Source organism: Kogia breviceps, chromosome 2 (genome assembly GCF_026419965.1).
Source record: "Kogia breviceps isolate mKogBre1 chromosome 2, mKogBre1 haplotype 1, whole genome shotgun sequence".
Taxonomy (NCBI): Eukaryota; Metazoa; Chordata; class Mammalia; order Artiodactyla; family Physeteridae; genus Kogia; species Kogia breviceps.
In genome coordinates this window covers 63537119-63562853 of record NC_081311.1, presented here as the reverse complement: position 1 = coordinate 63562853, position 25735 = coordinate 63537119, and the positions used below count along the sequence as shown (strand labels likewise).

General features: G+C 49.8%; 3 protein-coding genes across 16 annotated transcripts in view; 1 reads left to right on the top strand and 2 right to left on the bottom strand.

The window, feature by feature from the left end:
• Positions 1 to 15454, top strand: part of MACROH2A2 (macroH2A.2 histone) — a 53661-nt gene extending 38207 nt beyond the window's left edge. Inside the window, exons 7-9 of one of the 2 annotated variants that reach the window (XM_067025471.1) lie at positions 5217 to 5306; positions 12473 to 12647; positions 14649 to 15454. In XM_067025471.1, the coding sequence (XP_066881572.1) occupies positions 5217 to 5306; positions 12473 to 12647; positions 14649 to 14814 (431 nt within the window). In that variant the 3' untranslated portion in view covers positions 14815 to 15454. The remainder of the gene's footprint in view (positions 1 to 5216; positions 5307 to 12472; positions 12648 to 14648) is intronic. The other variant, XM_059053272.2, reaches the window with a different exon arrangement.
• TYSND1 (trypsin like peroxisomal matrix peptidase 1) overlaps positions 1 to 25735 on the bottom strand; it is a 1185869-nt gene that overhangs the window by 1137780 nt on the left and 22354 nt on the right. The window lies entirely within an intron of this gene.
• Positions 1 to 25735, bottom strand: part of AIFM2 (apoptosis inducing factor mitochondria associated 2) — a 130029-nt gene that overhangs the window by 97413 nt on the left and 6881 nt on the right. For 8 of the 13 annotated variants that reach the window (XR_010838951.1, XR_010838950.1, XM_067025466.1 and 5 more), the window contains exons 2-8: positions 25420 to 25610; positions 24719 to 24834; positions 23309 to 23428; positions 22526 to 22618; positions 20875 to 20983; positions 19645 to 19797; positions 18002 to 18202 (exon numbers count right to left, since the gene is read on the bottom strand). Coding sequence is in view for 11 of the 13 variants with exons in the window: in XM_067025466.1 (XP_066881567.1) it covers positions 18002 to 18202; positions 19645 to 19797; positions 20875 to 20983; positions 22526 to 22618; positions 23309 to 23428; positions 24719 to 24834; positions 25420 to 25597 (970 nt within the window). In the remaining 2 variants the exon portion in view is untranslated. Of the gene's footprint in view, positions 1 to 13909; positions 15096 to 15442; positions 17713 to 18001; positions 18203 to 19644; positions 19798 to 20874; positions 20984 to 22525; positions 22619 to 23308; positions 23429 to 24718; positions 24835 to 25419; positions 25611 to 25735 lie in introns of those variants that run through there. The other 5 variants (XM_067025470.1, XM_059053269.2, XM_059053267.2 and 2 more) reach the window with 4 other exon arrangements.

The window sequence follows — 25735 nt, the reverse complement described above, 5'->3', positions numbered from 1 at the left end:
TCCCCATATTCCCTCCCTCTTAAGCCTCCCTCCCATCCTCCCTATCCCGCCCCTCTAGGTCATTGCAAAGCACAGAGCCAATCTCCCTGTGCTATGTTGCTGCTTCCCACCAGCCAACTATTTTACATTTGGTAGTGTATATATGTCGATGCTACTCTCACTTCTCCCCAGCTTCCCCCTTCCATCCCAAGTCCTCAAGTCCATTCTCTATGTCTACCTCTTTATTCCTGCCCTGCAACTAGGTTCATCAGTACCTTTTTTTTTAATTCTATATATATGCATTAGTATACGGTATTTGTTTTTCTCTTTCTGACTTACCTCACTCTGTATAACAAACTCTAGGTCCATCCACCTCACTATAAATAACTCAATTTCGTTTCCTTTTATGGCTCAGTAATATTCCATTGTATAGATGTGCCACATCTTCTTTATCCATTCTTCTGTCAATGGACATTTAGGTTGGTTCCGTGTCCTTGCTATTGTAAATGGTGCTGCAATGAACCTGTGGTACATGTCTCTTTTTCAGTTATGGTTTTCTCAGGGTATATGACCAGTAGTGGGATTGCCGGGTCATACGGTAGTTCTATTTTTAGTTTTTTAAGGAACGTCCATAGTTGAATATAGTTGACTATGTTGAATAAGAGTGGCAAGAGTGGACATCCTTGTCTTGTTCCTGATCTTGGTGGAAAAGCTTTCAGTTTTTCACCCTTGAGTATGATGCTTGCTGTTGGGTTTGTCATATACGTTTATATGTTGAGTTAGGTTCCCTCTATGCCCATTTTCTGGAAAGTTTTTTATGATAAATTGGTGTTGAATTTTGTCAAAAGCTTTTTCTGCATCTATTGAGATGATCATATGGTTTTTATTCCTTAATCTGTAATGGTGGTATATCACATTGATTTTTTTGCGTATATTGAAGAATCCTTGCATCCCTGGGATAAATCCCATTTGATCATGGCGTATGATCCTTTTAATGTGCTGTTGGATTCTGTTTGCTAATATTTTGTTCGGGATTTTTGCATCTATGTTCATCAGTGATATTGGTCTATAATTTTCTTTTTTTTGTGATATCTTTTTCTGGTTTTGGTATCAGGGTGATAGTGGCTTCGTAGAATGAATTTGGGAGTGTTTCTCCCTTTGCAATTTTTTGGTAGAGTGTGAGAAGGATCAGTGTTAGCTCTTCTCTAAATGTTTGATAGAATTCACCTGTGAAGCCATCTGGTCCTGGACTTTGGTTTGATTTTTAATTATGGTTTCAATTTCGTTACTTGTGATAGGTCTGTTTATATTTTCTAATTCTTCCTGGTTCAGTCTTGGAAAATTGTACCTTTCCAAGAATTTGTCCATTTCTTCATGGTTGTCCATTTTATTGGCATCTAGTTGTTTGTAGTAGTCTCTTATAATCCTTTGTATTTCTGCAGCGTCAGTTGTGGTTTCTCCTTTTTCATTTCTAATTTTGTTGATTTGCATCCTCCCTTTTTTTCTTGATGAGTCTGGCTAAGTGTTTATCAATTTTGTTTTATCTTCTCAAAGAACCAGCTTTTAGTTTTATTGATCTTTGCTATTGTTTTCTTCGTTTCTATCTCATTTATTTCTGCTCTGACCTTTATGATTTCTTTCCTTCTACTGACTTTGGGTTTTCTTTGTTCTTTCTCTAGTTGCTTTAGGTGTAGGGTTAGACTGTTTATTTGAGATTTTTTTTGTTTCTTGAGGTGAGATTGAATGGCTGTAAACTTCCCTCTTAGAACTGCTTTTGCTGCGTCCCATAGGTTTTGGGTTGTCATGCTTTCGTTGTCATTTGTTTCTATGTATTTTTTTAATTTTTTCTTTGATTTCTTCAGTGATCTCTTGGTTATTTAGTAGTGCACTGTTTAGCCTCCATGTATTTGTGTTTTTTACAGTTTTTTTCCTGTAATTGATTTCCAGTCTCATAGCATTGTGGTCAGAAAAGATGCTTGATACTATTTCAATTTTCTTAAATTTTCCAAGGCTTGATTTGTGACCCAAGGTGTGATCTATCCTGGAGAATGTTCCGTGTGCACTTGAGAAGACAGTGTATTCTGCAACTTTTGGGTGGAATGTTCTATAAATATCAATTAAATCTATCTGGTCTGTTGTGTCATTTAAAGCTTGTGTTTATTTATTTTCTGTTTGGATGCTCTGTACATTGGTATAAGTGGGGTGTTAAAGTCCCCTACTATTATTGTGTTATTGTTGATTTCTCCTTTCATAGTTGTTAGCATTTGCCTTATGTATTGAGGTGCTCCTATGTTGGGTGCATAAACATTTATAATTTTTATATCTTCTTCTTGGAGTGATCCTTTGATCATTATGTAGTGTCCCTCCTTATCTCTTGTGACAGTCTTTATTTTAAAGTCTATTTTATCTGATACTAGTATTGCTACTCCAGCTTTCATTTGATTTCCATTTGCATGGAATATCTTTTTCCATCCCTTCATTTTCAGTCTGTTTGTGTCCCTAGGTCTGAAGTGGGTCTCTTGTAGACAGCATATATATGGGTCTTGTTTTTGTATCCATTCAGCCAGTCTGTGTCTTTCGGTTGGGCATTTAATCCATTTACATTCAAGGTTATTATTGATATGTATGTTCCTATTACCATTTTCTTAACTGATTTGGGTTTGTTTTTGTGGGTCTTTTTTCCCCTCTGTGTTTAGTGCCTAGAGAATTTTCTTTAGCGTTTGTTGTAAAGCTGGTTTGGTGGTGCTAAATTCTTTTAGTTTTTGCTTGTCGGAAAAGTTTTTGACTTCTCCATCAAATATGAATGAGATCCTTGCTGGGTAATCTTGGTTGTATGTTTTTCTCTTTCAACACTTTAAGTATATCCTGCCACTCCCTTCTGGCCTGCAGAGTTTCTGCCGAAAAATCATCTGATAACCTTATCGAGATTCCTTTGTAAGTTATTTTTTCTTTTTCCCTTGATGCTTTTAATATTTTTTGTCAGTTTGATTAATATGTCTTGATGTGTTTTTCCTAGGGTTTATCCTGTATAGGACTCTGTGCTTCCTGGACTTAGGTGACTATTTCCCTTCCCATTGTAGGGAAGTTTTCGACTATAATCTCTTCAAATATTTTCTCAGACCCTTTCTTTTTCTCTTCTTCTGGGACCCCTATAATTCGAATGTTGGTACGTTTAGTGTTGTCCCAGAGGTCTCTGAGATTGTCTTCAGTTCTTTTCATTCTTTTTTCTTTATTCTGCTCCTTGGCAGTTATTTCCACCATTTTGTCTTCCAGCTCACCTATTCGTTCTTGTGCCTCAGTTATTCTGTTACTGATTCCTTCTAGTGTATTTTTCATTTCAGTTATTGTGTTGTTCATCTCTGTTTGTTCTTTAGTTCTTCTAGATCTTTGTTAAACATTTCTTGTGGCTTCCCTGGTGGTGCAGTGGTTTAGAGTCCGCCTGCCGATGCAGGGGACGCGGGTTTGTGCCCTGGTCTGGGAGGATCCCACGTGCCGCGGAGCGGCTGGGCCCGTGAGCCATGGCCGCTGAGCCTGCGCGTCCGGAGGCTGTGCTCCGCAATGGGAGAGGCCACAACAGTGAGAGGCCCACGTAACGCAAAGAAAAAAACCCAACATTTCTTGTGTTTTCTCAGTCCGTGCCTCCATTCTATTTCTGAGATTCTGGATCATCTTTACTATCATTACTCTGAATTCTCTTTGAGGTAGATTGCCTACTTCCTCTTCATTTATTTGTTCTTGTAGGTTTTTACCTTGCTCCTTCATCTGTGACATATTTTTTTGCCTTCTCATTTTTTTTTTGCTTGTTTGAGTGGGATTGTGTTCCTGTCTTACTGGTTGTTTGGCCTGAGGCTTTCAACACTGGAGTTTGTAGGCTACTGGGTAGAGCTGGGTCTTGGCGCTGATATGAGGAACTCCATGAGACCTCACTCTGATGAATATTCCCTGGGCTCTGAGGTTCTCTCTTAGTCCAGTGGTTCGGACTCAGAGCTCCCACCACAGGAGCTTTGGCCTGACCCCTAGCTCGTGAACAAAGATCCCGCAAGCCGCATGGGGTGGCAAAGAAATAAAGAACAATAACAAAGTAAAAAATAAAATTAGACTAGGAAACTAACAGATATGTTAGAAAGAATATAAAAATAAAAATATAGATGAATCAACAACCAGAAGGTACATCAGTACCACAATAGTAGAAAAAGAGGAGGGAAAAGGAAGAAAAAAAAAAAGAGGGTGGGTGGGTAAAGGCCTTGGCTGTGGAGGGCGGGGCCTAAGCAAGATTTGAGTGGTGGGTGGGGCCTATGCTTAGGACCCACAGGGCTGGAAAAGGCCCTGGGATCTGTGGAGGGTGGGGCTTAGGCTCAAGGAACGGAAGGGGCCCAAGCATGCACCCCACCCCTGGTCTCAGAGGGCGGAGGACCTCACCTGGGAGCCCATGAGGATTCCTGGGCTCGAGTGGGTGGGGCAAAGCCCTCCTCTCCTCTCCTGTTATTGAGGTCTGGGAGGGCCCCTCCTGCCTGCCTCTCCTGATCTCCCCGGCCTCAGGGGCACTGATCCTGTCTGGTCTCCACTTCTCCCCCTCAGTCCCCCTGCATCCTACTGTTTCACTTTGGGGTTCCTCCCGTCTCCTTGGGCATCAGAGCCCCCTGCCAGCGGCCAGCAGGTGCCCTAGTTGTGGGGAGACGCTAACTCCGCGTCTTCCCTAACCACCATCTTGACTCCCCCTCCTTGAGTCATTTTTAAAATCTCTGATTTGGGAGTGAGGCATTCTTCATCTTCAGAGCTACTTCTTTTCCTCTCCCCTGTTCTAACAAAAGGTCCTGGGCCTGCCTTAATAGCTTTTGCTGCTTGTGCTTTGTTTCACATTCCACAAAAGCAAACCCCTTTGGATCTCCAGTAGACGACTTATAATGTGATATACTTACAGAAACAACATTGCCACATTTCCCAAATAATCCAGCTGTGATTAACATTTTGGGGAAGTAACTCCTATGATACATTAGAAGCAATATTAAATAAAATATTAAATAATTCTTTTAAAAAAAGAGTTTGCTAAAATCTAAGTCCCACTGGACAGAAGCCCAGGGACCCCTGTCACCAGTGACCACTGGCAAACAGGATTTCAATTGCAAAGTTTGATTCTTACTTTCTAAGCAATTTTTTGAAGACCTAGTAAAACTCTGTCAGTGTAATTAATGAATGAAAAGAGCAACCACAGTGGATTTCCATTGTTTCCTTCACAGGTAAGGCCTTGGAAAAGGCTGGGGGGAAAGAGTTCTTGGAAACAGTAAAGGAGCTTCGCAAGTCCCAGGGCCCTTTGGAAGTAGCTGAAGGTAAGTGTGGAACCGGGCCATGTTCCCTGCACAGCCTCACCACCTTCCCCTCCAGCATGACATGCTTCACGCACATTCAGTTTGCAGAGCAAAAGAGGCCATAACCAATCAGGAAGCTATTTTAGCATCTCTCAGATAATTTGAGCAGGCCTGTGTAGATCATTTCGTACACTTTGGGGACTATAAAGTGTCTGGATAGTTCAAGCCAAATTGCATCCCAGCTCACCCCAAAATGGTCTAGAGCAATTGGGTAACTTTGTGTGTGTGTGGAAAATACACATGACAAAATTTACCATTGTAACCTTTAAACATTGTACAATGTGGTGGCATTAAGTACACTCAGTGCTATTCCTCCATCACCACTATCTAGTCCCAGAACTTTTAATCACCTTCTGTGGAAACCCCACACCCATCAAGTAGTCACATCATCCCTCCCCCAACCCCTGGCAACCACCAGTCCGCCTTCTCTTTTGATGGATTTGCCTCTTCTGGATATTTCATGTAAGTGGAATCGTATAATATGTGATCTTCTGTGTCTGGCTTCTTTCACTTAAAATGTTTTCGAGGTTCACCCATGTTGTACCGTGTATCAGCACTTCATTCCTTTCTACGACTGAATGCTATTCCATTTGTTTATGCATTCATCACTTGGGTTGTTTCCACCTTTGGCTATTGTGAATAGAGCTGCTCTGAACATTTGTGCACAGGTTTTTGTTTGAACACTTATTTTCAAGAATATTGGATAACTTTTTGACAGGTGGGCCCAACTTCAGATCCGTGTCCCCACCCACCTCCAGGGACCATCTAGTCAGTGCCAAGTGCTGCCCTGGCGCTGGGGCTCCAAAGACAAATAAAACCCACTCCTGCCCTCAAGCACTGGACAGTCAAGGAGAGACAGACACACAAGTGGGGCACAGAGAGGGAGCCATGCTCTCTGCTTGGGGGAGTTGGGGAGGCGCCCGGGAGGATATAAGACCTGTGTGTGAGAAGGCTCAGTCAGGAACAGTGGGGTGAAAGAGAGGAATAGCAGCCAGAGATGAGCCTTGCCCTTGGGCTGTGCTAAGGGTCTGGATTAGACCCTATACAGATGAGAGTAGGAGCTGGGGGCTGTGATGATCAGATTTGATAGCTAGAAAAGTAATGGGGTTTCGGTCGAGAAAGAACATGAGTCCGCACTTTACCGTCTGCACATACCACTCCCCATATGATGATAGAATTTCCTTTTTAAAATTTTAAGACAGAGCCACACTGAAATATAAAATAAATATCCAGGACTTCCCTGGCGGTCCAGTGGTTAAGATTCCACACTCCCAATGCAGGGGGCACAGGTTCGGTCCCTGGTCAGGGAACTAAAATCCCACATGCTGCACGGCATGGCAAAATAAATAAATAAATAAACATCCACGTGGACAGAGAAGAGCTGCAGGCAGCAGCAGCAGGGGGACGTGGAAGCCGCGGGCTGGGCTCCAGGTCTGGTAACATGCAGAGCCATCAGGAGGTCAACTCTTACCTGCTGATGGGACCGGAGTCACCTCACGCTTGGAAGGGACCAGGAGCCAGGCTCGCTGCTCAAAGCAAGGGCTGGATGCAACTCCCAAGCTCTTACAGGAAGCCAAGGCTCTGACCACCACTCAGGGCTATGGCTCGTGTGAAATCTGTTTTCTAGAGTAGCAGGAGGGAGCAGAGAGCCCCTCGCCCAGGCCCAGGGCCACGTGGCCCACTGGCTCAGTGTCGGGATCTACCACCTCCCCTATATGACCATGAGACAGAGCCCTGAATCATCCTTGTAAGACAGGATCCTAACTGCGGGGGTCTTGCAAACTGCCTGATGGGGTGGGAAGGAGAGAAAAATAGCTTCTCTACATAGAGTGAGAGCCTCCAACACGCTTCTAAACAGTTCTAGAGGCAGAAAATAGGAGGTAGAGAGGCAGTATGTGAAAAGATGAAGCGATACAAACTACTATGTGTGAAATAAATAAGCTACAAGGATATATTGTACAACGCAGGGAATATAGCCAATGTAGCCAATATTTTATAATAACTTTAAATGAAGTATAATCTATAAAAATTTTGAAGCACTATGTTGCGCACCAGAAACTAATATGTTGTAAATCAACTATCCCTCAATTTTAAAAAAAAAGATCATGGCTGAGAATTTTCCAGAATGAAACCCACGAGTCCTCACGTTGAAAACACTGAGTATATTAAATCAAAATAAATCCAAAACCTGGCCCATCAGGAATTCCCTGGCAGTCCAGTGGTTAGGACTCCACGCTTTCACTGTCACGGGCTCGAGCTCAATCCCTGAGCAAGATCCTGAAAGCCACGTGGTGTAGCTAAACCAAAAACAAAACCAAAAAAAACCAAACAAAACCTGGCCCATCGTGATGACATCTCTAAAGTTGAAAAATCAAGAGAAACCTGAAAAGCAACCCAACGAAAGGCAGAGTGTTTGTAAAAATGGTTCTCCTGACAGCCGACTTCTCATCAGCAACAAAGGATGCTTGGAGACAGAAAAGAAGTATCTCCAAAGCACTGAGGGGAAAAACTGTCAACTAAGAAGTCCATGTATTACTTTGTTATTATTCAACAGGGAGGGTGAAAGATGCAGAATTACAGACATGCAAAAATTGAGAGTCAGAAGCCCTCAGACTCTTGCTGAAAGGACCACAGAGGCCTCACTGGGAGAAACAGAAGTGAATCCAGAAGGAAGGAGAGGGCTGCAGGAAACAAGCGTGAGCTAAGAAATCGGGGCGTATCTGTCAGGTCTAAGTATCCATGGCCTTGGGGCCAAACAGTGGTAGCTCCCTGGGAAGAAGGGATTGGTGAGGGTGAAGCTGGAAAAGGGGAGACAGTTCATCAGGGTCTAACACCATATTTCATTTAGTTTCAAAACACCATTAGTTGTAAGATATGCCCTTATTGTAAGAAAGAATACATTTCCAAGATGGAGTGTCCAGTAGGAGACCCCACACAAATCCAGGACACATTCAGTTTAAGAGCTAGCAAGACATGAATTACCATGCAGAAAGGGCAGCAAGTACCTTTTAAAAAATAATAATAATAAATTTATTTATTTATTTTTGGCTGTGTTGGGTCTTCGCTGCTGCGTGCGGGCTTTCTCTAGTTGCGGCGAGCAGGGGCTACTCTTCTTTGCTGTGCACAGGCTTCTCGTTGCAGAGCATGGGCTCTAGGCACGCGGGCTTCAGTAGTTGTGGCTCGCGTGCTCTAGAGCGCAGGCTCAGTAGCTGTGGTGCACGGGCTTAGTTGCTCCTCGGAATGTGGGATCTTCCTGGACCAGGGCTCGAACCCATGTTCCCTGCATTGGCAGGTGAATTCTTAACCACTGTGCCACCAGGGAAGCCCCAAGTACCCGTCTTGACCTTGGCATTGGGTGGACCGAGGGGGACAAAAAAACCTCACTAGGGAACTTGAACCACAAGCTGGTACTCCTGTGGATTTGCAGCCGAAGCCAGTGCGGCCCAAAAACCTCAATCAGGAAAGTTAGTGGGACATCACCTGGGTATGGTAGGGTCCCCAGGTGACATAGAAGTAAATACAACTTCCCTCTGGAAGAACTCATCTCAATCCAAGCCCACAGCCATTGTAAAATGCATCCTGATTCCAGCCAGGAAGGTGGATGGGACAGGGGTGGGAGGTGGCGGTAGAAATGAAGCAGATGGGCCTGGAATGAGACAAGTCAGAGGAAACCGACAGGTGGTGCCGGAGACAGAGATGGAGAAAGGGGAATCAGGCTTTGGGAGTGAATGATGATTTTGTTGGGCACATGTTGGACCTGGGGCACCAGCAATGTCACTGGTAAGCAGTTGGTGAAAACTGAGGATGAAAATGGTTTGCAGATGGCTGTTTAAAAGCCAGGGCCAAGGGCTTCCCTGGTGGCACAGTGGTTGAGAGTCCGCCTGCCAATGCAGGGGACACGGGTTCGTGCCCCGGTCCGGGAAGATCCCACATGCCGCGGAGTGGCTAGGCCCGTGAGCCATGGCCGCTGAGGCTGCGCGTCCGGAGCCTGTGCTCCGCAACGGGAGAGGCCACAACAGTGAGAGGCCCGCGTACCGCAAAAAAAAAAAAAAAAAAAAAAAAAGCCAGGGCCAAGCACTTCGGGCAGCAGAGAGAAGAGCACCAGGCCTGGGCAGGCAGGGGGAGGAGGGGCTGTTGCAGGAACCTGAGACAGGAGGAAAAGCACAGTGTCACGGAGACCAAGGATTAGCAGCAGCAGCTTCCCAGCCAGACAAAGGGCCACCCTGCAGTCCCCTGCGCTGTGGTGACCCTGAGAAGTTGGGCTCGCCTGAAGAAAGGTTCTAGAGGCCCTTTGCAGCTGCACTGCCATCCTCAGAGCATGGTCCTCACCAAGTGACATTACATCACATAAAGAGTATTAGCAGATGCTCCTACCAAATATCAGTGTCCCAAGCCCCGAGATCACTTGACCTTGACCTTGGCACCTGTAAAGAACACTATAAATTGTTACAACTGCAAGCCAAGGTTTCCATTTCCAGTTGCCATGGAAATACTTTGTTTTAGGCTCACATGCTATCATGGACTACCTTCAAAATCTAGTGTAAATAGCAGGCGTCAGACGGATGAGAAGGTGTGCCATTATTTTTCCTGATTAAATGTTTGACTTAACATTGCCGTTAGTGGTATATTCCTCTTATTTAAAATGACTTTTGAAAAAAAATAATTAAAAAAAATAAAATGACTTTTGGGCTTTCCTGGTGGTGCAGTGGTTAAGAATCTGCCTGCCAATGCAGGGGACACGGGTTCAAGCCCTGGTCCCGGAAGATCCCACATGCCACGAAGCAACTAGGCCCGTGCATCACAACTACTGAGCCTGCACTCTAGAGCCTGTGAGCCACAGCTACTGAGCCCGCGAGCCACAACTCCTGAAGCCCACGGTCCTAGAGCCCGTGCCCCGCAACAAGAGAAGTCACTGCAATGAGAAGCCCACGCACCACAACGAAGAGTAGCCCCTGCTCACCGCAACTAGAGAAAGCCCACGTGCAGCAACGAAGACCCAATGCAGCCAAAAATAAAATAATTTATTTTTAAAAAATAAAATGACTTTAACATTAAAAAGAATACCATTCAAGGGCTTCCCTGTTGGTCCAGTGGGTAGGACTCCACACTCCCAATGCATGGGGTCCGGGTTCTCTCCCTGGTCAGGGAACTATATCCCACGTGCCGCAACTAAGACCCGGCACAGCCAAATAAACACATAAATATTTAAAAAAAAAAAAAAAAAAAGAATACCATTCAGCTGGTAACATGATCATTACCCGGTGTGTAAAGAGCTGGAATCTCTCTAGCGCATGAGAGCAGTAAGGACCTCAGGGAATTTGCCCCAAGTAGGAAGGGCCCATCACCAGGGTGCTGGGTTCCCTTGGACTACAAGGCCGACAGGGACATTCTGTTTCTGCTTTACAAACGTACAAGGTCGTAGAGTCAACCAGTCATGCCCACTGCCTCCTCAGTATTTATATTGACTGATTCCTTCACTCGCTCATTCACTAATCAGATGGTTGGCACCAGCTGGGCCCTGGGAAGGTGAGGCATGCACAGCCGTAATTGACAGGCGGGGGATGCCCCTTGCATTTGTCTCCACCAACCCTGGCATGTGCAGTCATAGCCTCTCCAGCACTGTGGACGTCGCTAGGAAACACGGCTCACACGCTGGGTGGGCATCCTATATTTCAAATAAGTCTTTGAAACCAACCCCACACACTGCCCTAAAACAGACACACACACACATTTGTTACAAACACAGCCCAGAGCGGCCACAGCCTGCGCGAACTCCCCCAGGCTCCCAGAGCCTGGCCATTGCGGGAGGGTTGGGGACCTCTGCTACACCCGGCTCCTGGAGTGGCACAGAGCCCCAGCTCCACAAGGTGGGCAGCTTAGGGGCAAGCAGCGTGTGGGGTCAGAGTGGCCAGTGGATCAGGCCCAACCCCTTCTCCAGGGATCAACGGCCACAGGGTCTTACCTGGGGCTCCTCATTATCAGCTCTGTTACTGATGGGAAATAGGTTTGGGGGGGGGGGGAATAAAAGTAGGGAGTATGAACTGAAATTATGAGACAAGGCAGGCATAATCCAATTTCACAACCCGCTGTCAACACCTGCTCCCTGTAGGCTCCTCAGGTATGTAGAGATGATCAAAAGGACAATCCCTGCCTGAGGATGTGTACAACCCAGTAGATCGGTTCTAAACTTATGGAGGGTCCTCTAATCAAGCGCAAGGCCTGCATCAGACCTACCAAATCAGGATCTCAGACGGGGCAAGAGGGGAGGGCTTGTCCATTTTTAAAAAGCCATTGCATTAGTTTCCAATCGCTGCTCTAACAAATTAGCACAAACTTGGTAGCAACAAACAACACAAGTGTATTGTCTTAGCGTTCTGGAGTCAGAAGTCCACAATGAGTCTTTTTTTTTTACTATAACCTATATTTTTTTTAGGCAGTTTTTTTGTCTGTTTGTTTTGGCCACGCTGCGCAGCTTGCAGGACCTTAGTTCCCCGACCAGGGATTGAACCCACGCCCTTGGCGCAGTCCTAACCACTGGACCACTAGGGAATTCCCCACAATGAGTCTTAAGAAGCCAAAATCAAGGTGCTGGCAGGGCTGGTTCCTTCTCAGAGCAGCCGTCCCTTGCCTGTTCTGGCTTCTAGGCTCCTGCATTCCTTGGCTCCTGGATGCATCACTCCAACCCCTGTTCCTTCATCAGAGAGCCTTCTCCTACCTTTGACTTCCCTGCCTCCCTCTTATTAGGACCTGTGTGATTACACTTAGGGCTTAACTGGATAGTCCAGGGTAAACTTCTCATCTCACAATCCTTCACTTAATCACACCAGCAAAGACCCTTTTGCCATGTAAGGAAACATTCACAATTTCCAGGGATCAGAGACGATTCCACCGTGTACCTTTGATTAAGAGTCACCGAACCTGTGGCCAGAAGGCAGACCATGTGAGAGTCTGTGACATGCTGTCACATCAGCTTTCAGTGTGTTTACCCAAAGCTTGTGCCAACTGTCAAAGGCAATTCTGATACGGCTCCTACTCTCCTAAGAGGGACACAGGTGATTGAGCCTAACCCCCTGGCTTAAGGTGAAGACGCAGGAAATAACCTGCGGCACTTCTCTCTCGTGTCCCAGCCGCCGTCAGCCAGTCCAGCGGACTTGCAGCCAAATTCGTCATCCACTGTCACATCCCTCAGTGGGGCTCCGACAAATGTGAAGAACAGCTTGAAGAGACCATCAAAAACTGCCTTTCGGCAGCAGAGGACAAGAAGCTGAAGTCGGTGGCGTTCCCGCCCTTCCCCAGTGGCAGGTAAGATGTTCTCCTCCAGGGGGGTGGCAAGGGTGCTGGGTCCACTTGTCCAGCCTTCTCGCTGGGGACCAGCTGCTCCCCCACTTGGTCACATCCAGTCTGGCCATCCCAGAGGACGTGACCAAGGGCTGCCAGCGCAGCCAAGCACGTTGACCAGGCGATAGAGCAAGAGACGCAGTTTCCATCCTTCGAAATGCAGGGAGAAAGCCAGTTCTGGGAGGAGCAGGAGGCAGAGTTCTCTTTTAAGAGCCTGCCGTGTTGAAAGCCCATGTTCCCACCAGCTATCCCAGTCTAGAGCATTGGATCCGAAACAGCAGGCTCAAAGGCACTTGCTCCTCGAAGTGTGGCCCACAGACCAGCAGCAGAGAGCCCACGGGGTTAGGGTACCAGTCGCAGAATCCCCAGGGGATTCCGGTGCTGCTCTGGGGCTGGGAGAGCCTCGAGGCTGAGGCTGGAGAAGTGAAAGGCTCTCAGCAAGGGCTTGCTTTTAGGGGTTGGAGAAATGATTGCTCTAATTGCCACAGACCCCAACTGGCCACGGGAGCAGTATTTCAGGTAAATCATGAGGCTGCGTGTCCTCACACGTAGCAGGGCCTCTCCCCTCACGCTCAGGGCCAATGTGAGTTATTGCTTTAATTTTGAACACCCTTTCTCCAGAGAAGCCCCTCTGTAGCGCAGATATGATTTACACTCTGAAGACATTCTGTTACAGCCGAGTCGCAGGAAGGCGAAGAAGGAAGGAATGAGGCCTAGCTTCCTGCTGTAATCCTATCTCAACCTGAGCCGGCAGCAGCGCTGGGTCTCCACAGCCTGGCCCGGAGGCGCTGCGGGTTGAATTCTTTGCATAGCTGGGCCCACGTGTGCCGAGAGGTTCTGGGCTGGGACGAGGCAGCCAGTGAGAAGAATTCTTATTAGGCGGGCCAATCCTGGACCCGCCCAAGGGGCTTGGTGGTTGAGCCCAAATGACCAGGGGTGTCACAATGGCTGCGTCCCTGGCACACAGCTCCCCCATGGCATCCTGGGGCTTGGGGCCCTGCCCAGAATCGTCACTGCTCAAATTACACTGGCACGACCACACAGGTTAGCGAGAGGAACATGAAATGCATGAAACAGGAATTAATGGAGACGTACTTTTGAGCATACATTATTGCCCTTTAATAAACAATATGTTTATTGTAAACCAGTTTTGAGGGAACTAATAAAACCTATGTTGGCTTTCTTTTTTTTTTTTTTTTTTTTTTTTACCGTACTGCGAGGAGGCTTATGGGATCTTAGTTCCCTAACCAGGGATTGAACCCACACCCTCCGCTGTGAAAGCATGGAGTGCTAACCACTGGACCGCCAGGGAATTCCCTATACTGGCTTTTTAAAATGCTGAGTTGGTAGGGTTTTTTTGTCTGTTTTTAATTTTTATTTTATATATATATATATATTTTTTTTTTTTCTTTCTTTTTTTGTGGCATGCGGGTCTCTCACTGTTGCGGCCTCTCCCGTTGCGGAGCACAGGCTCCGGACGCACAGGCTCAGCGGCCATGGCTCATGGGCCCAGCCACTCTGCGGCACATGGCATCTTCCCGGACCGGGGCACGAACCCGTGTCCCTTGTATCGGCAGGCGGACTCTCAACCACTGCGCCACCAGGGAAGCCCGAGTGGGTAGTTTTTAAAGCTCAGCTGGACTTGAGTCAGGCCACATAGATTCAAACACAGGCCACCGCTCACCAGCCAGCCCTAAAACCATTGTGCCTCTCTGAGCCAGTGTGGCATACGTGAAGTGGGGACAATGTGCCCTGTCTGTCCCCCTCCTGGGCTGTCCCTCTACTGAGGTGAAAGGGGATCGTGCGTGAACCAGCCTGCACACGGTGAGACCCCGAGTGATACGAATAAGGGCCTGGTGCCAAGATGAGAAGGAAGCACATTGCCCCTACCCCGGGCTGAGGGCAGAGTTACTCCATGGGTCCCAGGACCAAAGTGATGTCAGCTCTTCTCTTCCTTTGGCACAGAAACTGCTTCCCCAAACAGACGGCAGCCCAGGTGACCCTCAAAGCCATCTCGGCCCACTTCGACGACTCGAGCGCATCCTCGCTGAAGAACGTCTACTTCCTGCTCTTCGACAGCGAGAGCATCGGCATCTACGTGCAGGAGATGGCCAAGCTTGATGCCAAGTAGCCGCCCCGCGCCCACTGGTGGCCACCGCGCTCACCATCCGGAATCAGGAGGATCAAAGTCACAGGAGCGGGGTTTTATCTTTTAAAAGGAGAGAGGAAGGGTGACGGCAGGGGAGCGGAGGGCAGCTGAAAGGGAAGCGGGCAGCAGAGGCTGCAGGAGCAGGTCCTGCCCACGGGAAGAGCCCTCTGCATTTTATATTCTTAAAAAGAGCCTCAGTCTGTAATTAACCAGGTCTCCGCCAGGGGTTTCTTTCCATGCGTTTTCTTCCTGTTGTTTTAGAACTTTTTTAAAAAAACAGACTTCGTTTTAGATTTATAGCATTGACTTTTACACACTCACATACACAAAATCCTTTCAAAATTCTTAAAATCTTCTGTTTCTCCTTTTTGCAAGGGAAGAGGGCAAAGAAGTGACTTGGGCTTTGTTGGCTGTCTGTATTCAGTGATGGAGAGAAGAAAATTAGAAAGGCATCTTACTGGTGCTTTTCTTTCTGTTTTAGTGCCCCTACCCTTACCCCTATAATATCTGTAACTACTCCTAGAAAGATTTTGCTTCAGGCTTTTTTTTGTTTTGTTTTGTTTTTTAAAGAAAAAGAAAATGAAAGGAAAAAAATAAAAGATCCAGTGTCTTTCTTACAACATACTCTTTTATTGTAACATCTTCCTCAGTTTGGAGAACTGTGTCCCTATGGGTGTAAACTTAAGAATGTTATAAATAGAACAAGGCCTATCACTATGGAGCTGAGACTCCCACCATGCTAGGCCCCAGGTCAGACGGCACGGAATGCCTTGTGTTTCTCAGGCAACAGGTCCCACTTCCAGAAGGGGAGCCTGGTTGGCTGTGGTCCATGGGAATGGGAGACTGGGTGAAGCCTCCCTGGGGTGGCCATCCTTTGGGACAAAGGCACAGTCTACTTAGGCCTGGGCAACAAAATGGAACAGCCCTGGGCCACAGCCCAGACAGGACAGACCAAGAAACCCTTGTGAGGCGGGTATCCTAAGAATTCTGGCCAAGTACCCAGAGGTTGCCATTAAAAGTGGGCAGGGAGGGGTAGGGTGGGCTGGGGCAGGGCCTGAATTTATTCAGATGAACTCATCAAAAACTTCTGCCTTAGAGATCTCGCCTACGTGGTCCAAAATAGGTTTATCCTGGGCTTCCCTGGTGGTGCAGTGGTTGAGAGTCCGCCTGCTGATGCAGGGGACACGGGTTCGCGCCCCAGTCCGGGAGGATCCCACATGCCATGGAGTGGCTGGGCCCGTGAGCCATGGCCGCTGAGCCTGCGCGTCCAGAGCCTGTGCTCCGCAACGGGAGAGGCCACAACAGTGAGAGGCCCGCATACCACACACACACACACAAAATAGGTTTATCCTGATTAGAAGTCCTCTCCCAGAGGAGTCATTTTTATACCTTAACATAATTGGTGGCAGGCATTATTGCCACATGGCTATGCCTCCAGATAAGTGACATTGGGGTTGACCAAGAAACCAGAAGCACAATACTACAAAGGTTCCCACAGGGCACCCCTGCCCCAGCAATGGCTGGAGTTTTGTCACTTACAAATTTGCCTAAAACAGTAGCCTGGAAGCATGCAGGGGTTCACCTACTGAAATCCCCTCTGCTCCCTGAATGTTAGCAGCATGGCGACCCACCTGACGGTCATGCTAGCTTGGCTGTCTTTCCTTAAACACCCCCTCCTGCAGCTGGCAGGCCAGGTTTCTGTCTTAACCCGTTCGCTTTGTAAAAACTCTCCATTAGGACGGACTCACCAGGAGGGAAATTTTATCTAACGCTTCTTAAATACAACCTATGGTATATAATCAGGATCTAAAAACAGAAATATAGAAAGATTCATGAAGATTAAAGACGGTAGGGACTAACAGTTAAAAAATTAAGCTCCTAGGGCTTCCCTGGTGGCGCAGTGGTTGAGAATAATCCGCCTGCCGATGCAGGGGACGCGGGTTCATGCCCCTGTCCGGGAAGATCCCACATGCTGCGGAGCGGCTGGGCCCGTGAGCCATGGCCGCTGAGCCTGCGCGTCCGGAGCCTGTGCCCAGCAACAGGAGAGGCCACAACAGTGAGAGGCCCGCGTACCGCAAAAAGAAAAAAAAAGCTCCTATTAAGAACCTGAATGTTGCAGGATGTTATAGGTTTCCCCACCTCCTAATGTGATGGAGAGGTGGGGATGTAGGCCATCTCTCCACCCGAGTCCCACTTCCTTAGCTGGTCTCCTTGTGCAGGCCCTCCTTCCTGCCCTTACAGACAGGGAGACCCCTCCTGCCACCAGGATCCTGAGCTCTCGCCCCTACTCTGAGAGCTCTGAACACCATATACCATGTGCGCGCGCACACACACACACACACACACACACACACACACACACACACACACACACACACACACACACACACAGGAGGAGGCTGGGGTAGAGAAGGTGGGCTGTGCCCTCCCCAGGACCAAGTGAACCATTCATCCAGCACAAGTGCAAGTAGACCTTTGAAACCCAGAAAGACTCCTTTAAGGGTGCCTTTTTTTTTAACACCAATATCCCTCTCTCTCTCTCTCTCTCTCTCTCTCTCTCTCTCCCAGTTTTTGGTTTTGTCTAAGTTGTGTTTCTGGTCAGTACACCACTGACATCTTACTCCAGGAAAAGAGGTTTTGCCCTTTGGCATTTGTCAAGCGGGTACCATTTGTCAAGAAATCTGATCACCGGGCGGTGGCGGTACCTATCTCCCACCCAGCCTCCCCATCAGGGTGGAGACTGCCGCATGGTTTTCCAGCTCGTGGAGACCAACAGGTCCCGGCTCTTGGCCAGCCGAACCATGAGCCGCCCCACGTAGAAGCCACTGATCTGGCCCACGCCGTCATTTCTCCCCATGGCCAGGAGGAACGTCAGCGAACCTGTGAAGCAGAGCCATGCGCCAAACTGGAATCCTGCTCACCATCCATGGGCCTGCAACTCCCAGGGCACAAACCCTTCCCGGGGCCTTCAGCGTCAGGGCAGGGAAATGCGTAAGGCCTTCAGGAACGTGGGCAAGTCCCTGACATACTTTCCTAGAGCTCTGGGGGAGGTTTCTGTCCCCAGCTTTGAGAGTGTGTTCTAGCGGTCAGGCATCGTAAAGCCCACAAAGGCGTCACCGTTTCTAACCCCGACTCTCTTAAAACTGTGCCGCGTGGGGAGCTTCCTGACCTGGCTTGTAGGCTTTGAGGGGCCTCTGTTTCATGGAGTTGACGATGTTGGCCACGGCGACATTGGCGTGGAGGCTGGCGTGATAGGCCATCTTGGGCTCCCTCACATCGGCGCAGTCACCGATGGCGTAGATGTGGCTGTAGCCCTCCACCTGGAGGTACTCGTTCACTCTCAGAGCGCCATCGCTGGCCAGCTGATCACCTGCCAGAAAACCAGCCCGAAACCAAGATCCTGAGCTGCCTCAAGAAGTGGTCACCAGAACACAGTGAGGATGGGCTGTGGTGCTGGTCCAGCTACCTTCCAAAGGCACATCCTCAAGAGGGAAACCTCCTGTCTGGTTTATTTCTGCCTGAAGTCCCCCCTCAGAGCTCTTCCTGCAAAGGCGAGTGGAAACCACCCCATTTTGGGGTGGAAACTGGTCAGAAAGACCAGCAAGTGTCATTTCATAGAACACGCGTGACTCTTTGTAAGTTACCACGATTAACAATGAATTCACTTATGACGATTGTTACAACCTAGCCAAGTCTTGGATTTCCTTTTGAATGTGGATCAGATTTTTTATTTTTAAATTTATTTTTATTTTATTTATTTATTTATTTTTTTGCGGTATGCGGGGCCCTCACTGTTGTGGCCTCTCCCGTTGCGGAGCACAGGCCCAGTGGCCTGTGCTGGGCTCACGGGCCCAGCCGCTCTGCGGCATGTGGGATCTTCCCGGATTGGGGCACAAAACCGTGTCCCCTGCATCGGCAGGCAGATTCTCAACCACTGCGCCCCCAGGGAAGCCCCCAGATTTTTTAAAATAAATGCAGGACTTTAATAGATGATAAACTTTTCTTTTTAAGGGACTTAAAAGAATTTACCTTTGAAAACATACCATTAGGACCATAAGGTGTTAAGTCCTGGGATCTCTGTATATTATAAGCCCTTGATCCCAGCCCCACACATGGCCTGGACTAGCTTCCTTCTGGGATTGGATAATTCTTTCCTGCCAGACACACAGCAGGAGCTTCTTGTTCAGGAAAGGTATCTGGGAGTAAATGATGGGGACCTGGGAACATGGCCACCTCGGGGCCCGAGAAGGAACCACTGAGCCTCCAGCTCACAGATGGAGCCATGGGTCCATTTCCTCCCACCTCCAGTTAGCTCAATAGGTCAATATTCAGCTTTACGAACGGAGGCCTCATTACCCCCCTCTCCCCATGATCGTTTCCAAGCTCAAGTGGCAAACGTCTGGGTCAGGGTTTGGGGAGAGCAGCACACCTGTGAACAGAGAAAGGCCTGACCCTGGAATTTCCTCTGCATAGGTGTTCCAAGGAAAGTAACAGAAAAATAGATCTTTTTCTTCCTTCTGAAACCTGTTCCCATCTCTCACCACTAGGGGGTGGGATCCGATTTTGGAAGATTCTGGTCACTTTGGCCACCTTGGGCTAAATCACCAACAACACAGCTGAGGAAAGCCCAGCAAGAGTGGCCCCGAACCTAAATTTAAAGTTTGAAGAGACCAAATGAGCTGTTGAGACTGGGGCTGGGGGTGGGAGGGTGGAAGTGCCAGTTCCCCGGGGAGAGGCCTGCAGGGCCTTCTTGGGGGCTGGAGGGGGAGGAGGCAGCCTGGGGAGGGGGTCACGGCCCGGCCTCCCACTTACCAAACGCGCTGCGGTAGGCCAAACTGTTGATCTTGATACCGCTGCAGGCGATCACCAGGTTGGCGGCCACCTCCGCGCCTTTGTCCGTCTGCACAGTGATGAGCTCGCGATGCTCGTTGAGAGGCAGCGCCTCCAGGTTGCTCACCCGCTCACCTGTAAGCGGAGGCCCGTGACCAGGAGGCTGGCAGAGGGCAGGCACGCCACCGAGGCAGGGGCCCAAGCCAGGGCTGGCCTGGGGCCTGGAGACCGGTCCGCTCTGCCACCTCAAGAAGCACAATCTGGACATTTGGCCCCAAGGGATCCGATGGAAAGCAAGTTCCAAGAAGCAACTTGGGGAAGCGAGGCCAAGTTTCCCAAGAGGTTCTGGGAAAAGCTATTTGAGGAAGACCTCAACCACGCCTCCCTGAATGTCCACTCCTAACCAGGCAAGATGAGCCCTCTGGGCTCACCACCGACAGGGGTAAGCAAGGGAAGTCCAGAGCCGGCCTGCTCTCCTCACTGCCTGGAAGTGCAGGCGGACAGAGGGCTGCACAGCCACTTCTGCGGAGCCCAGGAGCCGGAAGGTCTTTCAGAGGACAGACACCTCGCCTGCCCTGCAAAAGGTAAGAGGGTCGGGCCCGTGAACTGGTGTGTGTGTGGGTCACACCCCCGGGGCGAAAGCCCCGCTCTAACATGCTGGGTAGGTCTCGTCCCTTCTGCTCTGGACCGAAGCCACGTTCTCCACCACTCTCAAAATACAAACCCAAAACACCTATTCTCTCCACCAAAGAGATATCATAATTCAGGTCAAATCTTTTATATGATTTTTTTTTTTTTGGCTTCACCACACAGCATGTGGAATCTTAGTTCCCTGACCAGGGATCGAACCCACGCCCCCTGCGTCGGAAGCACAGAGTCTTAACCACTGAACCGCCAGGGAAGTCCCTTTTATATGACTTTTTAAACCATTCAGCAAATGGGTATCACCTGTACTATGTCCAAAGCAACAGCCAGGACAGTGCTGCCTGCATTACAGGAAAATCCCGTTAAGTACCAGGGCCTCTGCCCTGCCTAGGGAGAGACACACCTCCAGCTGGATGACAAGGCTGAACAGGCTCTGCAGCCCCACCTCAGGACACAGAGAGCCTGGCGTTGAGTGCGGCCATGCTCAGGCTGTGAGCAGGGACCAAGCCTCAGCCCAGCCTCACCAGGCCAGGGAGAGGGGCAGGGCAGGAGGGGCCTGGCACATACTCAGCAGCAGCTGCACGCCTTTCCGGAGCAGGATCTCCTTCACTTCCTGCCGGACACAGGGCAGGAGCTCCTTGTCTGCGAGGGCCATTTGGGAGTGAATGAGAGTGACCTGGGGACAAACAACCACAGGGCAGAGAAGGAGCCACTGAGTCTCCTGCTCATATAAAGAGGCTTGAAAACACATCAGCCTGTCTCTCCCACCTCCTCCCGAACTTCCAGTTTACAGGTGAGGAAACTGAGGCCCCAGAGAAGTACTTTGCCCACTGCTAGAACCAGTTAATGGTGAGCTGGGCTGGAGCCCACATCTCCCAGGGTAGGATTTTTTCAGATGTGCCAGTGCTTCACAACACACACCTCACCGAGGGCCACGTGGAAAATTATTTTCAAGCACCCTTGGGCACTTATACAGTCTATATATAAGCCATCGACATTCTAACTGTAAATCAGGCTGACATTTACATTAAGGCTGGTTCTAAAACTGGTGCTTCCAGGCACGTCTACTTGCCGTCTGGGTCAGCACAGTGAAGTGAGAGGGAGCCTGCAGTGATGTTCAAAGCTTGCGCTTCAAAATCAGACTGCCTGGGTTGAAATCCCATCTCAGATACCCACTCAGACACCTCCTGAAGACCCAGTAAGACGGATCACAGTCCTACTCATAGGAATTTTGTAATGATGAAACGAGAAAGTAAGTATAAAGCACGTAACTCAGCACATAGTGACTCTTTAATAAAGGGTGGCTACTATTACTCTTATTTGTCTATTAGTTATAAACATTTGGGAATTATACTGAGTTATTTACTACTTCAGACCAGTCTTTACCCCATAAATCAAAATTAATAAACTTCTACATGAACCACCCATAATAATTTCCATTAATTTGTCAGAGAATAGCCATATAATTAAATTAGCCCATATTGATCTTACTTTTCGAAACCAAGCTGCCTTTCCCTAGGGAAAAAGAACCAGACACAGGCTCCACGTGGCTCCCAGAAGCTGATCTGGCATCAGCTGCAGGCAAGCTCTTGCCTCAAAGACCCATAACTGCTGATCATCACTCAGCCCTAGGCTGAGCCTTTACAGCCTGCTCCCTTTCTCCCCAGGATGCCGGCAGGGTCTCCATCCCTTTATCACTAAAAAGAGGCAGTGCTGGCCAGTCCTTCCCCAGCATGGGCTGTGAGGTGTACACTTCGGGGTCCCCCTACGTGCTGTCTAGGGCAAGGGCTACTGTCCCTTAAAGACCAAAAGGCTGTGCTTGCTCCAGACAAGACACTGATGAGGGTGTCTTTGATCAAGCTGGTTGTTAGCAAAAAGAGGCAGTCAAAAGTCTACGTTTATATCACAAAGGCCACATTACAGCAGGGGACACGGGAGTTAACCTTTCATAATGTATCCTCCCGGAAGGTGGTCCTCCAGGTTGGTCCAGCGGGCAGAACCCCTCACTGAACTAGGATGCACCCTGGCTCTCCAGGTAAAATTCCCAGCAGAATGGGACTTTAAGGGGTCCCCCAGTGCAGAGAGCAGAAGACAGGAAACACACGCTCCCACTTTATGGTAATGGGGCTCCCCTCCCAGGCCCTGAGCAAATTCTGATGTTCATCAGACAAAAAAGAAGCCCGCCTCTGAGAGTTCAAGGTCAAGGCCACTGGCCCACCTCTTTCTCAGGGTATTCTGTTTTAATCTCTGCTGCCATCTCCACTCCCGCAGAGCCTCCTCCGACCACCACGATGGACTGTGAACACTGGACCTGGAGAAGGAGGAAATGTTAAGGTGCACCCTCAAATCTGCCCTGCCTCGGAGTCCGGCCTAGGGAGTGGGTTCCTTGGCCAAAGAAGCGTAGAGAACCCTTTCCAAGTTCAGGGTCCAAGTGTGCTGCCTCGGGGCCAGCTCTTGCTGGGTGTCTCCCTGCATTCTCACTCAACTCTCACTACCTGCCCACCTTGCAGGTGACCCGGATCTGCCTGAGTTCCAGGCCGGGTTCCTAACCTCCACTCTAACGTCTGCTCATGACTGTGCCAGAGGTTCCCCAGGCCTCTCAGCAGCTGTGCAGAGAGGGAAAGACCTTGCCTTGGTCACACAGCTGTATGACCTTCTCTGGGTCCCCACACATCATCTGTTCAGTGGGGACAGACCCGTTCCACCCACCTCTCCAGATCCCCGTGAGAAGTGACTGAGAGCACGGGTCCAAGCCCGCTCTACGAAACACAAGCCCCGTGCAAACAGGAGCCCATCACTACATGAGCAGGTCTGGGTGCTCACGTCCAGACCTCACGACAGGTCCAAAGGTCTCCTCCCAGGAGCCTCTCCTGGTAACGCTCCATCTCTACAGCGCCACTGCAGCCCCGGGCATCCCCACAGAAGTTCCACTCTCCCAGGGCCCCACCCCCACCCCCGGCTCTGCCCTCACTGTCCTGCCGCCGGGCAGCAAGAAGCTCACCTGCGTCACCATGTCCTCATAGGCCTGGATGGCCATCTGCTGGCTGGACACCTGGTTAAACTTGCCTGGGAAGAGCCCAGTGCTGCCCGTGGCCAGGATGAGATATGTAAAGGACAGGGCCTGGGAGGGGCAAGGGAAAGAATGGTGAGGGCAGGCCTGGGCTCCTGCATCCAACCCCAGGCTCCACCAGGCACGGAGCACCAAGGGGGAGAGGCCTCCTGCGGGGGAGCAAAACCATCACTGGTTAGACCAAGAGATGGCACTAGAACCCAGGAAATACCCAAGGAGGCAGAGCTTACCTCCTGCTGGACCGCCCACCGTGAAACGGGACGGGAGGGGAGAGCTCCCCACAGCAGTGGGGCAGGTGAGCAGGCAACAGGAAACAGCTCGTGGGGAATAAGCAGGATTCCAGCTTCCAGTGTGGAGTTAGTTTAGAATCTCCCTATTATTACCATTATTTTAGAAAAAATTCCCCCTTATCCTGGCCAACAAAAACAAAGTGGGGTGGGGCAGATATTCTGTTTGGAGCCTAAATATATAAAACTGACAAACCCAGAGCTGCTCTGATGGAAGGGGGACTGGAGGGTCTGTATCCCACTCAGACCCCACTACTCCCGTGGAGGCCTGAGATGCCTTCATGGACCCAAAACCACAGGATAAGGATGTTCTCAGTAATCTTGCAACTGGAGATTCTACAGCCTCAAAACTGATTCAAGGAAGATTGATTCATTCACACTAAACCACACTCATTGAGGACAGGAATTGGAGCCCTTTTGTACAGTCCCCCCTTAGCTTTGACTAGAGTAGAGGGCCAGGCTGGAGGGTACCCTCAGCATGGCAGGTGGGCTGCTGGCAGCTCGCTGATGGAGCTCTGGTCCCATAAGGATACACCAGGCACCATGTTTACCCCGGGGCTGAGGGACACAAACTTCGGGAAGAAAACCTCTGCCCCCCCGGGGCGATGTGGGATCGTGGTGCCTACCCTTTGATTCCAGACAGTGAGGGGGTCCCTGCGCTGGGACCCTGGCTTTCAGAGTGAGGGCTCTGGGGCAAAGCTGCCTGGGTCCAAATCCTGGCTGAGTCTCTCCAGCTATGGGGACTTGGGCAAGCCTCTTAACCTCTGGGTGTACCGAGGCTACTCCACCTCCCTCACAGGGTCACAGTGGGCGTTAAAGGAGATCACGTGAGGCTTAAAACAGTGCCCGGCACACAGGGAAGGCTGTGCACCGCTCTCCTGTGGCTGCTGGGGCCCAGCCTTTGCTCAGGAGGCATCTGCTATCTGCCAGGCACCAGGCGGGCATGGGGGGCCCTTGCCCCTGAGGAGACGGGCCCAGGTGTCCTCCCACCAGCAGCCACATCCCAGGGGCCCCCTGAAGCCAGCTGAGGATGGCCAGCCCCCGCTGGGTTCACCTCGCCGTCCTCCAGCAGCACCATCTGATTCTTCAGGTCTATCTCAACCACCAGGCCCTGCCGGAAGTTTTCCTTGAAGGTCACCGAGTAGGAAATGAATGTCTTTTTGGCAAACCCTGGGGAACGGACAGAGAGGAGGTCACGGTGTAAAACTGGGCTGCCCACAGGAGGTCAGAATAACTCAGAACATTTCCAGAGCTGCGTGCCAACAGGGGCTCCTTGGTTAAACAGCCCCTGGGTACACACTACCCCCTGAAGCACCAGTATGGGCCCCAGGTCCTCGGAGAAGCTCTCGCTCTGACTTCTGGGGCCTTTGGTATGGTAGCTGCTTAAGGCCTGGGACCTTAAGATTCCCCAGAATTTGTCTAATGGTGGAATTTAGGCACCTTGCCCTAATGGGAGAAAACCACCCTGTGATCCACAGTGGTGACAAGACCACGGTCACAAAGAAAGCCCCAGAGGGCTTCCCTGGCGGCGCAGTGGTTGAGAGTCCGCCTGCCGATGCAGGGGACACGGGTTGGTGCCCCGGTCCGGGAAGATCCCACATGCCGCGGAGTGGCTGGGCCCGTGAGCCATGGCCACTGAGCCTGCACGTCCAGAGCCTGTGCTCCGCAACGGGAGAGGCCACAACAGTGAGAGGCCCGCGTACCACAAAAAAAAAAAAAAAAAAAAAAAGAAAGCCCCAGAGAAGAGCCCGTTACCACTCTCCACGGAGGCCCGGAGGGCTGCCACGTTGTGGTGGAAGGAGTCCTTCATGTCCACCAGCACGAAGGGGATGTTCAGCACCTGCAGTTGGCTGGCGGCCGCGATGCCGCCAAAGCCCCCGCCCACGATCACTACATGCACGGCTCCCACGTCCATCGAGACCTGGGACCCCATCTCGGACCAGGTGCTGCAGGGGTAGGAGGAGAGACCACATCAGATTCAGGGGGGCTCGAGGGCTGGGTGGGCGGAGGTGGGTCCATATCAAGAATGGCCTCAAATGCCAAGACTTGATCTTTTAAAAGTATGTAATCA